This window comes from Salvelinus fontinalis, chromosome 10 (genome assembly GCF_029448725.1).
Source record: "Salvelinus fontinalis isolate EN_2023a chromosome 10, ASM2944872v1, whole genome shotgun sequence".
Lineage (NCBI taxonomy): Eukaryota > Metazoa > Chordata > Actinopteri > Salmoniformes > Salmonidae > Salvelinus > Salvelinus fontinalis.
In genome coordinates, this window is record NC_074674.1 from 14,631,375 (window position 1) to 14,647,788 (window position 16,414).

General features: G+C 43.2%; 1 protein-coding gene across 5 annotated transcripts in view; it reads right to left on the reverse strand.

Moving 5' to 3' along the window:
• LOC129863668 (GTPase-activating Rap/Ran-GAP domain-like protein 3) overlaps window positions 1-16,414 on the reverse strand; it is a 165,598-nt gene that overhangs the window by 35,141 nt on the left and 114,043 nt on the right. For 4 of the 5 annotated variants that reach the window (XM_055935798.1, XM_055935801.1, XM_055935800.1 and 1 more), the window contains exons 9-20: window positions 14,487-14,562; window positions 14,284-14,382; window positions 13,931-14,034; window positions 10,096-10,210; window positions 9,668-9,713; window positions 8,760-8,866; window positions 8,253-8,368; window positions 7,261-7,383; window positions 7,088-7,162; window positions 1,919-2,033; window positions 1,714-1,740; window positions 1,399-1,503 (exon numbers count right to left, since the gene is read on the reverse strand). In XM_055935798.1, the coding sequence (XP_055791773.1) occupies window positions 1,399-1,503; window positions 1,714-1,740; window positions 1,919-2,033; window positions 7,088-7,162; window positions 7,261-7,383; window positions 8,253-8,368; window positions 8,760-8,866; window positions 9,668-9,713; window positions 10,096-10,210; window positions 13,931-14,034; window positions 14,284-14,382; window positions 14,487-14,562 (1,108 nt within the window). The remainder of the gene's footprint in view (window positions 1-1,398; window positions 1,504-1,713; window positions 1,741-1,918; window positions 2,034-7,087; window positions 7,163-7,260; window positions 7,384-8,252; window positions 8,369-8,759; window positions 8,867-9,667; window positions 9,714-10,095; window positions 10,211-13,930; window positions 14,035-14,283; window positions 14,383-14,486; window positions 14,563-16,414) is intronic. The other variant, XM_055935799.1, reaches the window with a different exon arrangement.

Below are 16,414 nucleotides of genomic sequence, written 5' to 3' on the forward strand. Positions count from 1 at the left end.
GTCACTTATCCTGTTGTCACCTGTTGTCACTAGTCACTTAATCCCTACCTATATGTAGATATCTACCTCAATTACCTTGTATCCCCGTCTACTAGACGTCGCCGGTCTACGCACCACCGGTCCTGGTAACCCATCATGACACACCTGGACTTCATCACCCTCTGATTACTTCCCCTTTATCCAGCGCTCCGTTGTATCCCCCATTAGGCAGTGTTTTTCATCTTTAGACGCTCTTCCTGGTTTTGTGTTCACTCTGTTCGGTCCTATTAAACTCACCGACTGCAGCTGCTTCCTGACTCCCTGCGTCTCCATCGCAATAGCCAAGTTTTCGTTACTCATTGCGTATTTATTCCTTGTGTTACTATTTCTCTTTTTTTCACTCTGCATTGCTGGGAAAGGCCCGTAAGTATTTCACTGTTAGTGTACACGCACCTGTTTAGGAAGCATATGACAAATAACACTTGATTTGAGGTTAAAATAGGCTTAATTAAATCACTATGGAATCCTATCACTGGTAGTAGCTAATCTAGGGGATGCTCTGACATATGTCACAATTTAGTGAGGTCTGTCAATGTTCTGGTGAATACATTACAGTGTATGGAAATACAAGACTGGCTTTTGTGATTGGTGCTAAAACAACTATATGATAAACAACCTGGAATGTTCTCTTTACAATATATAGAAATGAAAACAAACATTAGGATGAGCATTTCTTCTGTTCTGTCTGACTGCGTGTCTCTCCCTCACTCCCTTCCTCCCGAGTGTCACAGTGGTCTAAGGCACTGCATCTCAGTGCTAGAGGCGTCACTACAGACACCCTGGTTCGAATCCAGGCTGTATCACAACCGTCTGTAATTGGGAGTCTCATAGGGCGGCGCACAATTGGCTCAGCGTCGTCCGTGTTTGGCCGGTGTCGGACGTCATTGTAAATAAGAATTTGTTCTCAACCGACTTGCCAAGTTAAACAAAGGTTAAATAAATACAAAATAAGAGTTTGCCCCCCTTGTACATTCTCTGTTTCTCTCTCCTTATCTGAAGAGTGATAACAGCGGAAAGTGTATCTCAGTAGGTCAACCCAGAACCTGTTCCTGCAGGATACACACAAACAGCAGTCTACAGAGAGTGGATGTGTATAGGTCAGCCTCCTCAGCCCAGAGAGGAAGATCAATGTGTTTGCTGGAGTGACAGAGAGAAGTAAAGAGCCTAAAATACTCAGAGAAAGAGGGATGGAAGGAGAGAGAGAGAGAGAGAGAGAGAGAGAGAGAGAGAGAGAGAGAGAGAGAGGGAGGAAGCAAAAAATGAGAAATAGAAAATAATTGAGGGAATGAGGGAGGGAGGAGAGAGAATAAGAGACTGAAAGAGTCAGAGATGAAGAGAGACGAAGAGACCATCACCCACCTTTGTCAGTCCTGGTGATGAGGAGATCCTGAGGCTCTAGAACATGCATCTGCTTCACCACCATGGTCCTATCAAACACCTGCACTGGGGGCAGGACCTGGGCGTCTACCAACACAACACAATGCATTGGTCTACTGGTCATTCCCTATGCAGCGCACAGGATCTTACTAACTATTGATGAAAGCACTGACTGATGTCGTTGCTGCAATAATGAAAACATTGCCTGAAATAGTAGGCTGAATGAAATGATTTAGGTCTATTGAACACTAAGAAGTTGTAGCACTGAATGGGGAGAATTGACCGTGCTCCACTCACCTGGGTTTGAAAGAAGTGGATCGACAGCTGAAATATAGGGAAAGTAGAATGTTAAGAGTTGAATTGTACGATTACATCAATGCTGATTGAACCATTGATATTCAAGTGATAATTGAATAATGCATATGACAGCTATAATAAAATAGTCCACGAATTATAAAGCGCATTTCATTCTATAAGCTCAAAGTGTGTGTGATGACCTCACCATCTATCATCATGACCCCTGCTGCTTCCGTGGCGACCAACAGAGACTGACCCCAGGAGTCAGCACACACTGTCTCATAGGAAAACGTACTGCAGAACGACTGGGACTCCCAAGGCTGCAACACACACACACACACACACACACACACACACACACACACACACACACACACACACACACACACACACACACACACACACACACACACACACACACACACACACACACACACACACACACACACACACACACACACACACACACACACACACACACACACACACACACACACACACACACACAAAAAAAGGACATCACAGGATAACCACAAACACGTAGTTACCAGTATATCAACTGGCGTCTACATTATGTTACAATGCATGCTACAACAGAATATATCACAGTTAGTAAATATGTTATTATGGCATGGTGATCCACTAGGCCTCGGTGAGAAAAAAGTAGTGCATGGTAAAGGTTGACAAGGAAACAGGACTCCCGCGGGTCTTGTCCTGGGGGACTATGGTAGGAAAGGGAGTAAAGTTCTAGAGTCATGTTCGGGACAGGATCACCAGTCCACAGGAACGGGCAGTACAGGAATAGTTCAAAACAGATTTTTTTGGGGAGTGGAAGTATGTCACGTGTGGACTATTTCATAAAAATCAACAACTGTGTAGGCTAGGCCTAATATACACTACATGACCAAAAGTATGTGGACCTCGCTATGTGCACGGGGGCAGTGTCATGCTGAAACAAACTGTTGCCACAAAGTTGGAATGTCACGTTCGTCTTCTTTAATGAAGACGAAAACGAAAACTATACAAACTAATCAAAACAACAAACAGACGAACGTGAAGCTATACAAACAATAAGTGCAGACACTGGCAACTTACACACAGACAATCACCCACAACCTACCTAATGACTATGGCTGCCTAAATATGGCTCCCAATCAGAGACAACGATAGACAGCTGTCTCTAATTGAGAACCAATCTAGGCAACCATAGACTTACATAAACACCTACAATGAACTCTACAAACACCCCCTAGACAATACTAACACCCTAGACGAGACAAAAACACACAAACATCCCCCATGTCACACCCTGACCTAACTAAAATAATAAAGAAAACAAAGATAACTAATGCCAGGGCGTGACATGGAAGCACAGAATCATCTATAATGTTATTGTATGCTGTAGTGATACAATTTCCCTTCACTGGAGCTAAGGGGCCTAGCTCAAACCAAACAGCCCCATTATTCCTACACCACCAAACTTTACAGTTGGCACAATGGTGAAGCGTGATTTATCACTCCAGAGAACGCATTTCCACTGCTCCAGAGTCCAATGGCGGCGAGCTTTACACCACTCCAGCCGATGCTTGGCATTGCGCATGGTGATCTTAGGCTTGTGTGCGGCTGCTTGGCTGACGTTGCTTCCAGAAGCAGTTTGGAACTCTGTAGTGAGTGTTGCAAATGAGGACATGGGTTTCGTGCTTCAGCACTCGGCTGACCCGTTCTGTGAGCTTGTGTGGCCTACCATTTTGTGGCTGAGTCATTGTTGCTCATAGACATTTCCACTTCACAATAACCACACTTACAGTTGACTGGGTTAGCTCTAGCAGGGCAGACATTTGACAAAACTGACTTCTTGGAAAGGTGGCATCCTAGGACGGTGCCACGTTGAAAGTCACTGAGCTCTTCAGTAAGGCAATTCTACTGCCAACGTTTGTCTATGGAGATTGCATGGCTGTTTGCTCAATGTTATACACCTGTCAGCAACGGGTGTAGCTGAAATAGCCAAATCCACTAATTTGATGGCGTGTCCACATACTTTTCTACGTCAGTAGGCTAGATGATGAAGCCTCCAATAGATGAATTGCAACGTCTTGTTGCAGCCAAGGACCCATCACTAACATTAGAGCCAAGGAAAGAGCGGTGTTTTAGCAACATTTTATGGAGTTGTCTTTGACAACGTAGGAACCGAGTTACACGGCTTGTAAAAACAATTGTGTGGTTTAAACAAATAGGCTACAATCCGGAGAGCAGGACAAGCGGGCTGAAGAGACATAGCTGCTCTACTCCCAAAAACTTTACGGTCAAGCCCAACTGTTCACGTTTTCAACTAATCCTGCGGTAAAGATTATGTTCATGTTGTTAACGATCCAAGACCAGCTCAGTTAATCCCTACCATTCTGACAATGATCTTAGGGGCATTGGCAAACGCAATGTAAGTCATTTAATTTATGTACCCCTAATTGCACCGAATACGTATGTTTATCCTACAGCTATTGTAAGCAGTAATCATAGCCTATAAACCAGAGTTTTTACACTGTTAGTACTGAGGCGGTGTGCACTAGTAGGAAGACCACTTTATGCAGCTCACCCTGCACTATCAGCTCCAATGTAAATAACATGAGTAAGTCTACCTCTGATGAGCTTCCCAGTTAAGCATCAAAAACAATCAAGCAAATCAGAAAAGTGCTAAAAAATTGCCCATATTAACATATGTAGAAAAAGAAACAAGGTCCATTAAGTCAATAACTTTGTAACAGATGACATTCATATTCTGACATTAGTTTCTATGAAACTCCCTTAGATAATACCGTTGCAATACATGGTTATAACATCTACAGAAAAGACAGAAATGCCAACGGAGGCGGTGTTGCGGTCTATATTCAAAACCACATTCATGTAAAGCTTAGAGACGATCTACTGTTAAATACTGTTGAAATAATATGGCTCATCTACCTCACCTAAAGCCCATTCTTGTGGGAAACTGCTATAGACCCCCAAGTGCAGTCAGTATCTGGATAATATGTCTGAAGTGCTTGATAATGTATGTGATATAAATATTAACTGGCTATCATCAAGCTGCCCACTCAAGAAAAAACTTCAAACTGTAACCAGTACTTGCAACCTGGATCAGGTTGTCAGTCAGTCTACCAGCAGCAAACACTGACACTACACATCCAAGTATATCGGACCAAATTATGAAAGACAAGAACTGTACTTTTGAATTCCGTAAAGTCAGTGTGGAAGAGGTGAAAAAAGTATTGTGGTCTATCAACAATGACAAGCCACCAGGGTCTGACAATCTAGATGGAAAATTACTGAGGGTAATAGCAGACGATATTGACACTCCTATTTACCAAATCTTCAATTTAAGCCTACTAGAGAACGGGTGCCCTCAGGCCTGGAGGGAAACTAAAGTCATTCCGTAATAGAATAGAATAGCCTCCTTTACTGGCTCAAATAGCCGACCAATCAGCCTGTTACCAACCCTTAGTAATCTTCTGGAAAAAATTGTGTTTGACCAGATACAATACTATTTCACAGTAAACAAATCGACAACAGAATTTCAGCATGCTTATAGGGAAGGACACTCAACAAGCACAGCACATACACAAATGACTGATGATTAACTGAGAGAACTTGATGATAAAATGATTGTGGGGGCTGTCTTGTTAGACTTCAGTGCAGCTTTTGACATTATTGATCATAGTCTGCTGCTGGGAAAACATATGTGTTATGATTTTACACCCCCTGCTATAATGTGGATAAAGAGTTACTTGTCTAACAGAACACAGAGCATGCTCTTTAATGGAAGCCTGTATAATCAAGTTAGAATCAGGAATTCCCCAGGGTAGCTGTTTAGGCCCCTTGCTTTTTCAATTTTTACTAACATGCCACTGACTGAATAAAGCCAGTTTCTATGTATGCGGATGACTCAACACTATACACGTCAGCTACTACAGCGACTGAAATGACTGCAACACTCAACAAAGAGCTGCAGTTAGTTTCAGAGTGAGTGGCAAGGAATAAGTCAGCCCTAAATATTTCTAAAAATAAAAGCATTGTATTTGGAACAAAACACTCACTAAACCTCAATTAAATCTTGTAATAAATAATGTGGAAATTGAGCAAGTTAAGATGACTAAACTGCTTGGAGTAACACTAGATCGTAAACTGTCATGGTCAAAACATATTGACACAGTATTAGCTAAGATGGGGAGAAGTCTGTCTATAATAAAGCGATGCTCTGCCTTCTTAACAACACTATCAACAAGGCAGGTCCTACAGGCACTGAGCTGCCTGTCTAAACTACTGGCACAGCTCGGACACCCATCCATACCCCACAAGAAAGAGGTCTCTTCACAGTCCCCATGGGATGCACACAGTACTACATAGAGCCATGACTACATGGAACTCTATTCCACATCAAGTAACTGATGCAAGCAGTAAAATTAGATTTTAAAAAACAGATTAAAAACACACAGCGGGGACTGTGAAGCAACACAAACATACACACACACGATAACATACGGCACTACACATACACATGGATTTAGTACTGTAGATATGTGGTAGTGGTGGAGTAGGGGCCTGAGGGCACACAGTACAATACATTCACAGACAAACACACTGTTTTAAAATTGTATAAACTGCCTTAATTTTGCTGGACCACAGGAAGCTAATGGGGATCCATAATAAATTCAAATACAAATGTTAATGTGTTGTAAATGTTAAAATGTGGCAGTGCTCAGCTCTAAGCTTCAGAATTATGCCGGTGCTGAGCCGACCATCCTGCTGGGTCTCTGTCCTCATCCTCCAGGTCATTTAGAATAGGCCTACAGTCAGTGCATTTAACTAAAATAGGGAAGACGATCGCCAATTGCATTACGAAATAAAACAATAGCTTACATATTTCTGCACATAAAAATGAGCACTGGACGGGAGTACTTTTTACCAGGAAGGGACAGGAAAGTTCCAGGGTTATAGAACTGTTGCGGGAGGACTGGAAAGGAATGAATATTCACTAATTTTTTTACATTACATTTTAGTCATTTAGCACACGCTCTTATCCAGCGACTTACAGTAGAGTGCATACATTTTACATACTGAGACAAGGATATCCCTACCGGCCAAACCCTCCCTAACCCGGACGATGCTATGCCAATTGTGCATCGCCCCACGGACCTCCCGGTTGCGGCCGGCTGCGACAGAGCCTGGGCGCGAACCCAGCCCAGCGTGGGCGCGAACCCAGAGACTCTGGTGGCGCAGCTAGCACTGCGATGCAGTGCCCTAGACCACTGCGCCACCCGGGAGGCTCCCGTGTCAACCTCTAGTGCATGGGGCTGAGTGTGTGTATGTGTGTTGGTCTTCTCACCTCTTTTCTACACAGGCCCGTAGTGACCAGACTGGTGGGGGCATCTCCTCTGACGATGGTCTTCAGCTTTAGTGCCTGGACAACAGAGCGAGAGAGAGAGTGTGAGAGTGTGTGCATGAGATAAAGAGTGTGACTGTGCTACTCTGTATGTTGTCTGTCCCTGTGTGTGTCACCTGTCCTATCCTGACGAACTCGGCCTGTCGTGCCTCCTCCTTCTTGCGGGCGGACTTGGGCGACTCTGGAAGCACGTCACTGAACGAGCGTCTGTTGAGCATGTTCTGGGGAGAGAAGGGAACCTGCACATGGGACGCAAGTGCACACACACACACGGACACACATACGGGCAAACGCATGCACGGACACACACACACACAGACAGAGAGATAGAGAAGCGGGCTTCGGAGTTAGTGGGAAATACAGCAGCATAGCATAGAACTGAGTCATATGAGAAACAATAGACAGGAGTGGGAGGATGAGCGAGGGAAAGGGGGAAAAAAGAGGGGGAGAAAGTAAAGGACCGAAAGAGAGAGAGAGAGTGAGCGAGAAACAGAGAAAAACAAAGAAAGTGGGATGGGGAACAGAGAGAGGGAGGAGAGTCCACCCACAGAATAGGCACATTGTAGCAGTATCCAGTAGTCCCAGTGTTATGCAGTCTGCAGTGGTTAGAGCCGAGGGAAATAGACAGGGCTGCAGTGGTTCAGAACAGTGGGCAGCTCAATTGGCTGTGGTGCAAACCGTGACCAGAGAGCCTAGATCAGATCAGTGGTTAGAAGCTGGTGCAAAGGGAAATGTACAGAGTACTGTCACTACCTCATATTCCAATCAAGAGGCATGAATTAAGGCGCAAACCCGTGGACTATGGGAGTTTGAGGACTATAGAAAAACACCTTGTTTTTAGAAGCAGGAGCAGAACCAGAGGAAAGGAGAGCCCCATACCCTTTTCACACCATCGTGGTCAACCTGAACCACGCTGGCACAGATCTCTTATTTTACTCACGGTCACCACAGTTCCTGCAACTATAGTGGCTGGGTGCATAACCAAGCCAGCGGAGGACAAGGCCGTTAAGCTCAGCTGGGTTTGGCTCAGTCGTGTGAAAAGGGTAGGGAAGGCGGCTCAACAGGACTAGACCAGGCTGGGTTAGTTAAGTGCGTGGCAGAGCTGTACCTTGTGGAGGTCAGGGATGAGGTCCTGGTAGAGGGAACGGATCAGCATGTCCAGGGTTCGCTGGCGCTTCTGGGCAAACGTGGGCGTCTCCAGGGTGGCCTTCTCGCCATTGATCACTGCAGGACAGAGAGAGGGGTTTATTGGGAGAACACACCCACATGTACGTACACACTTATGTGATCACCATAAAAAGACAATACTAAAGCGTCAAAAATTCCAACTCAAACATTCTTTGGTCACATTTAAACGACCAACGTCTGGTAAATGCTTAATGAATGCCTCCATAAAGCCTTTATAATGTCTACATACTGTAGTTTTTACTAATAATTCATGTCCTACTATGGTTATGCCGCATGTGGCAAAGCACGAGGAAAGGGCCTTTAAAATGTGACATTTGCTCATGAACGTAACCGATGAGTCACTGCAGTGCATTAGCTCATTGCACACAGTAGAGCTGTAAACAGTCTGTAAACTAAACAGTGTGTGAGAGTAAGTCACTGATCTTACGCTTGACTAACAAAAAGTCCCTGAATTCTTGGTGGTCTGTAAACACTGGTGATGAGGGAAGGGGCGGTCCGAACAGTGGCACACTCTCCTCAGAGAAAATCTTCAATCTGGAACACACAAAGCACTGTTATATTTAACACACACACACACACACACACAGGATCTTAATTTGAGGCAGTGTGCTACAGACGGAAAATAATCCTGCAGCAACAGGAAATGTGAATTATTATGAGGATTACTATTCATCAATATAAGGGTTGATCTATTTTACGTTAGGGCAAATCATGTCTCACATTGTCACGTCCTGACCATAGTTCTTGTGTGTTTTGCTTGTTTAGTGTTGGTCAGGACGTGAGCTGGGTGGGCATTCTATGTTGTGTGTCTAGTTTGTCTGTTTCTGTGTTCAGCCTAATATGGTTCTCAATCAGAGGCAGCTGTCAATCGTTGTCCCTGATTGAGAATCATATATAGGTGGCTTGTTTTGTGTTGGGGATTGTGGGTGGTTGTCTTCTGTCTTTGTGTTCTGCACCAGATAGGACTGTCTCGGTTTTCACATTTGTTATTTTGTATTTTGTATAGTGTTCACGTTATTGTCTCTTCTTTATTTAATCATGTTGAACACTAGCCGCTTTGCATTTTGGTCCTCTCCTTCACCCCAGGAAGAAAGCCGTTACACACATTTTAAAGTGGAAAGTACAAACATTAAGCATTTTTAAACCTTGAATACACTAAGTTTGCATTTTCTGCCGTGCAGGACAATTCTCAAACAAAAGAGTCATCAAATTAAGATCCTACATCTGTATGCATGCAAGTATGCATACACACACACACACAGGCACTAACACACACACACACCAACGACGTGCCGTGTACCTGAAAAATACTAATGAAAAAGCACCTCCACATACCTGTAACTGTCGTTTTGACTGTTGTATCTAACTAATGCAAAGATATCTTGCAGAGAAAATGAAGGAAATAGCCTGAACACATACAATCTATCAAGCTAGCAGTGATGTGTATGGCTTCGTCCAAAAACAGCCCCCTACCCCCTAGACCCTTACCCTATCCTCTACCCCGTAGGCACTTGTGAAGATATGCAATGTTAGATACTTAGGTACACAATAAGAAATATGATGAAAATGCCGACCTAGCTGCCTATGCTATGGTGCTACTATCATACTGCTTATACCTAATCAATTCTTTCAGATGTACATTAAATTGCCCAGAGAGTACGGGCTAGGCTATATTTCTGGACAGGGCCTACGATTCTGGCTGCTTAAGATCGTAGAAATGGGTACAATGTCAGAGATATTTCCCGCCTGTAAAAAAAGGATACGTGTGAAATGTGATCTGATCATGGAGGGTTTAAATGACGGAGATGTGTCCTCCCCCTCCTGGAACTGGAACACTATGGTGACAATGTCATTCCCAATGTGTCTTTTCCTCTCCACCTGTTGGACAAGAGAGACAGAGAGGCAGACAGAGACAATGAGAAAAGTCATACAATAAAAAATACTTGGAACAAACAAGTGAAATAACTCATATCTTATTGATTTAGACTAGACAGTTCATGCATCAATCTCTGGCCTAAAGCATTAATGCCTCTTTTATGAGCATCTAAAATAAAAATGTTGAGCTTCCATTAATTATTATAATCATATTTCTTTGTACATTGTCTATTGCTGGCAGCCCCTATTCACTAAAAAGTCTCATTTTCCGGGAATGTGTAAATGTACTTTGTGAATAAAGTGACTCTGAAGCAGGCAGAGAACACACACAAAAGAAATCAATCAAATGTTCTTATAAAGCACTTTTTACATCAGCAGATGTCACAAATTGCTTATACAGAAACCCAGACAAAAACCCCGGAAGGCAAGCAATGCAGGTGTAGAAGCACGGTGGCTAGGAAAAACTCCCTAGAAAGCAGGAACCTAGGAAGAAGCCTAGAGAGGAACCAGGCTCTGAGGGGAGCCAGTCCTCTTCTTGCTGTGCCGGGTGGAGATTATAAGAGTACATGGCCATTAAGGCTAGATGGTTCTTTAAGATGTTTGATCGTTCATAGACGACCAACAGGGTCAAATAATAATCACAGAGGTTAAAGAGGGTGCAACAAGTCGGTACCTCAGGAGTAAATGTCAGTTGGCGTTTCATAGCCGAGCACACACAAACACACAGGCTTGCAAAGAGAATGTGTTTGTATTCATTAGCAACTTCGGAATCTGTTTTAGATGGAATCCAATTATGAATGTAACCCTCTATGTCCTTTCATATCTCGCCCACAGATATTGGCTTTTCCTGAGTGGGTTCACACTAACGTCAAACTGTCTTTGTTCTCTTCTGCCTTTTTTCTCCCAGTCACACACACAACACACACACACACACACACACACACACACACACACACACACACACACACACACACACACACACACACACACACACACACACACACACACACACACACACACACACACTCCAGTCACACACACACACTCCAGTCACACACACACACTCCAGTCACACACACACACTCCAGTCACACACACTCCAGTCACACACACACACACACACACACACACACACACACACACACACACACACACACACACACACACACACACACACACTCCAGTCACACACACACACACACACTCCAGTCACACACACACACACGCACGCACGCACGCACGCACGCACGCACGCACGCACGCACGCACGCACGCACGCACGCACACACACACACACACACACACACACACACACACACACACACACACACACACACACACACACACCAGTCACACTCACACTCCAGTCACACACACACACACACTCCAGTCACACACACTCCAGTCACACACACACACACACACACACACACACATACACACACCAGTCACACACACACACACACACACCAGTCACACACACACACACCAGTCAAACACACACGTCACACACACACCAGTCACACACACACAAGTCACACACACACAAGTCACACACACACACACACACACACACACACACACACACACACACACACACACACACACACACACACACACGTCTGAAACTAGGGGGCTTTTAACAGAAGGTCATAAGGTACAAATGTTGTGGTGTAGAATGTCAATACTTCGTTTTTTGTTTTGTACTGTTTCAATAAAGGTTTGTCTGACTCAGTGGTGTTTAGGTGTGTGTGTGTGTGTGTGTTTGCGTGCATGAATGTGTGTTTTCTCTAGAGTGAGTGCATGGAGATTGAAAGATCAAGGACTTGGGAGTATTTCACATTTCCTTGGCATCTCAACAACTCTGACATTGAACAGATAAAAGACTAACTGGCTGCTGTGTCTCTGAAATGACTGTAAAGCATTCGGTATGGTCATAGTTAGTCAGATTGACAAGAGGTTAGCAATGAGAGAGACAGCGAGAGAAGGAAATGACAGAGAGAAAGAAGAGTCAGGGAGAGAAAGATGGGAGAGGGGGGTGAAAGGGTTATATGGGGGAGAGAGGGATGGGTTAAGGGGAACGAGCGACAGAAAAGAGAGTGACAAGGGCACGAGTACAGACTTCAGCACCCAGCCTCACTCTACTAGAATCAGAAGTCAAATGTATACTGTTTGCTGATGATCTGGTGCTTCTGTCCCCAACCAAGGAGGGCCTACAACAGCACCTAGATGTTCTGCACAGATTCTGCCAGACCTGGGCCCTAACAGTAAATATCAGTAAGACAAAAATAATGGTGTTCTAAAAAAAGGTCCAATTGCCAGGACCACAAATACAAATTACATCTAGACACCGTTGCCCTACAGCACACAAAAAAACCATACCTACCTCACCCTAAACATCAGCACCACAGGTAACTTCCACAAAGCTGTGAACGATCTGAGAGACAAGCCAAGAAGGGCCTTCTATGCCATCAAAAGGAACATAAAATTCGACGTCCCAATTAGGATCTGACTAAAAATACTTGAATCAGTTATAGAACCCATTGCCCTTTATGCATGCTGAGCAGAATTACGCTGATACCTGCTAATTATCAAACTCCAGAAAAGAGCTGTTCAGTTCTACAATCACCTAAAAGGAAGCGATTCCCAAACCTTCCATAAAAAAGCCATCACCTACAGAGCGATTAACCTAGCAGAGTCACCTAAGCAAGCTGGCCCTGGGGCTCTGATCACAAAGACAAAAAGAGCCCACAGAGCAACACAATTAGACCCAACCAAATCATGAGAAAACAAAAAGAAAATTATTTGACACATTGGAAATTTACCAAAAAACAGAGACTACTGGGATGGTATTTGGCCCTAAACACAGAGTACAAAGTGGCAGAATACCTGACCACCGTGACTGACCCAAAATGAAGGAAAGCTTTGAATATGTACAGACTCAGAGGCATTGCTACTGAGAGAGGCCGCCATAGCCTGTCTTCTCTTGAGATCCAGGTCTGATTATGTGCACACTGCCCACAAAATGAGGTGGAAACTGAGCTGCACTTCCTAACCTCCTGCCAAATGTATGACCATATTAGAGACATATATTTCCCTCAGATTTCTCAGATCCACAAAGAATTCAAAAACAAATCACATTTTGATAAACTCCCATATCTATTGGGTGAAATACCACAGTGTGACATCACAGCAGCAAGATTGGTGACCGGTTGCCACAAGATAAGGGCAACCAGTGAAGAACAAACACCATTGTAAAAACACCACAACCCCTATTTATGTCTATTTATTACCATTTTGTACTTTAACTATTTGCACGTCGTTATAACACTGTACATAACCATAATATGACATTTGAAATGTCTCTATTCCTTTGAAACGTTTGTGAGTGTAATGTTTATTGATTATTTTACTTTTGTTGATGATCTATTTCACTTGCTTTGGCAATGTAAACATATGTTTTCCATGCCAATAAAGTCCTTTGAATTGAATTGAGTAAATATGTATGCACAACTGACCGGCTCTGGAGGTCTGAGATGTAGAGATAGAGACGGGGGTGCTGTCAACATAACAAAGCAAGCACATACACACACACACACACACACACACACACACACACACACACACACACACACACACACACACACACACACACACACACACACACACACACACACACACACACACACACACACACACACACACACACACACACACACACACCTGTTGCTTGTTCTCCTTGGAGTAGGGCAGCATGGTGGAGACGTGGAACATCAGCTCATGGCCCTGGTACACTGTGTAGATGGAGTTCATTCCTGTAGTGTCATCTGGAGAGAGAGAGAGAGAGAGAGAGAAGGGATAGAGCAGTGGGAGTATAAAAGGATGGGGGTGAGGGAGGAGTGTGTAGGCAAGAGAGAAAATATATATTTTTTAAATAGAAAGAAGGAGAGAAAGATCAAAAGAGAGAATGTAATTGGAAGACATCTCCATAGTCTGCAATATGATGGAAAAACAAGAATTAATTGCAGAACCCATGGTGTGTGCGCGCTTGTGTGTGTTTGGTGACCAGGTCTTACTTTTGGTATCCAGTCCACCGCGGTAACCCGCCCAGCCCTGCAGAGAGACTGTGTCCCCTAGCAGGTTGAGGAACTTATCGAAGCTCTCGCTTCCTGTTTCTGAAGAAACAGAAGAAAGAGCGGGGTTGAAAGTACTATTCACAGAACATGGATACTTCAAATTGTGTGTGTGATACTTACCACCCACAATATTAGTGACTTACCGTTGCTAAACATCTCATCATCTGTGAGCTGTCCATCTTTGGCATACAGGACACCGAACTTGAAGTTAACAGAACCCTAAGAAAATACAGTTAAACTTCTTATGGCTGCAGGGGCAGTATTGAGTAGCTTGGATGAAAGGTGCACAGAGGTGCCCATAGTAAACTGCCTGCTCCTCAGTCCCAGTTGCTAATGTATGCATATTATTATTCATATTGGATAGAAAACACTCTGAAGTTTCTAAAACTGTTTGAATTATGTCTGTGAGTATAACAGAACTCATATGGCAGGCAAAAACCTGAGAAGTTCCACTTCCTGTTTGAATTGTTTCTGAGGTGGCAGATTTTCAACCAAGCTCTCATTGAAATTACAGCGAGATATTGATGAGTTTTCACTTCCTACGACTTCCACTGGATGTCAACAGTCAATAGAACTTTGTCTGATGACTCTAATTTGAAGGGGGCCGAAGGAGACAGGAATTAGTAATCACTGCCACGCATTGAACACGCGCCTTCACATGAGGAGGACCTCCGTTCCACCGCTCTTCTGAAGTCAATCTAATTCTCCGTTTGGAACGTTATTCAAGATGTATGTTAACAACATTCTAAAGATTGATTCAGTACATCGTTTGACATGTTTCTACTGACTGTTACGGAACTTTTGGACATTTCGTCATGTTATAGTGGATGCGCTTTGTGACTTTGGAATTGTTTACCGCTGACGCGCTAACCAAAGTAGCTAATTGGACATAAATAACGGACATTATTGAACAAATCAAGCATTTATTGTGGACCTGGGATTCCTAAGACTGCATTCTGATGAAGTTCATTAAAGGTAAGGAAACATTTATCATGTATTTTCTTGTTTCTGTTGACCCCAACATGGCGGATAATTTGGCTATTGTTCTGAGCTCCGTCTCAGATTATTGCATGATTCGCTTTTTCTGTAAAGTTTTTTTTAAATCTGACACAGCATTTGCATTAAGGAGAGGTATATCTATAATTCCATGTGTATAACTTATATTATCATCTACATGTATAATGAGTATTTCTGTTGAAACGATGTGGCTATGCAAAATCACTTGATACTTTTGGAACTAGTGAATGTAACGCGCCAATGTAAACTCAGATTTTTTGTTATAAATATGAACTTTATCAAACAAAACATGCATGTATTGTGTAACATGAAGTCCTATGAGTGTCATCTGATGAAGATAATCAAAGGTTAGTGATTCATTTTATCTCTATTTCTGCTTTTTGTGAAAGCTATCTTTCGCTGGAAAAATGTCTGTACTTATTGTGGTTTGGTGGTGACCTAACAGAATCGTTTGCAGTGCTTTCGCTGAAAAGCATATTTAAAACCGGACACTTTGGTGGGATTAACAACAAGATTACTTTAAAAATGATATAAGACACATGTACAGTGGGGCAAAAAAGTATTTAGTCAGCCACCAACTGTGCAAGTTCTCCCACTTAAAAAGATGAGAGAGGCCTGTAATTTTCATCATAGGTACACTTCAACTATGACAGACAAAATGAGAAAAGAAAATCCAGAAAATCACATTGTAGGATTTTTAATGAATTTACTTGCAAATTATGGTGGAAAATAAGTATTTGGTCACCTACAAACAAGCAAGATTTCTGGCTCTCACAGACCTGTAACTTCTTCTTTAAGAGGCTCCTCTGTCCTCCACTCGTTACCTGTATTAATGGCACCTGTTTGAACTTGTTATCAGTATAAAAGACACCTGTCCACAACCTAAAACAGTCACACTCCAAACTCCACTACGGCCAACACCAAAGAGCTGTCAAAGGACACCAGAAACAAAATTGTAGACCTGCACCAGCCTGGGAAGACTAAATCTGCAATAGGTAAGCAGCGTGGTTTGAAGAAATCAACTGTGGGAGCAATTATTAGGAAATGGAAGACA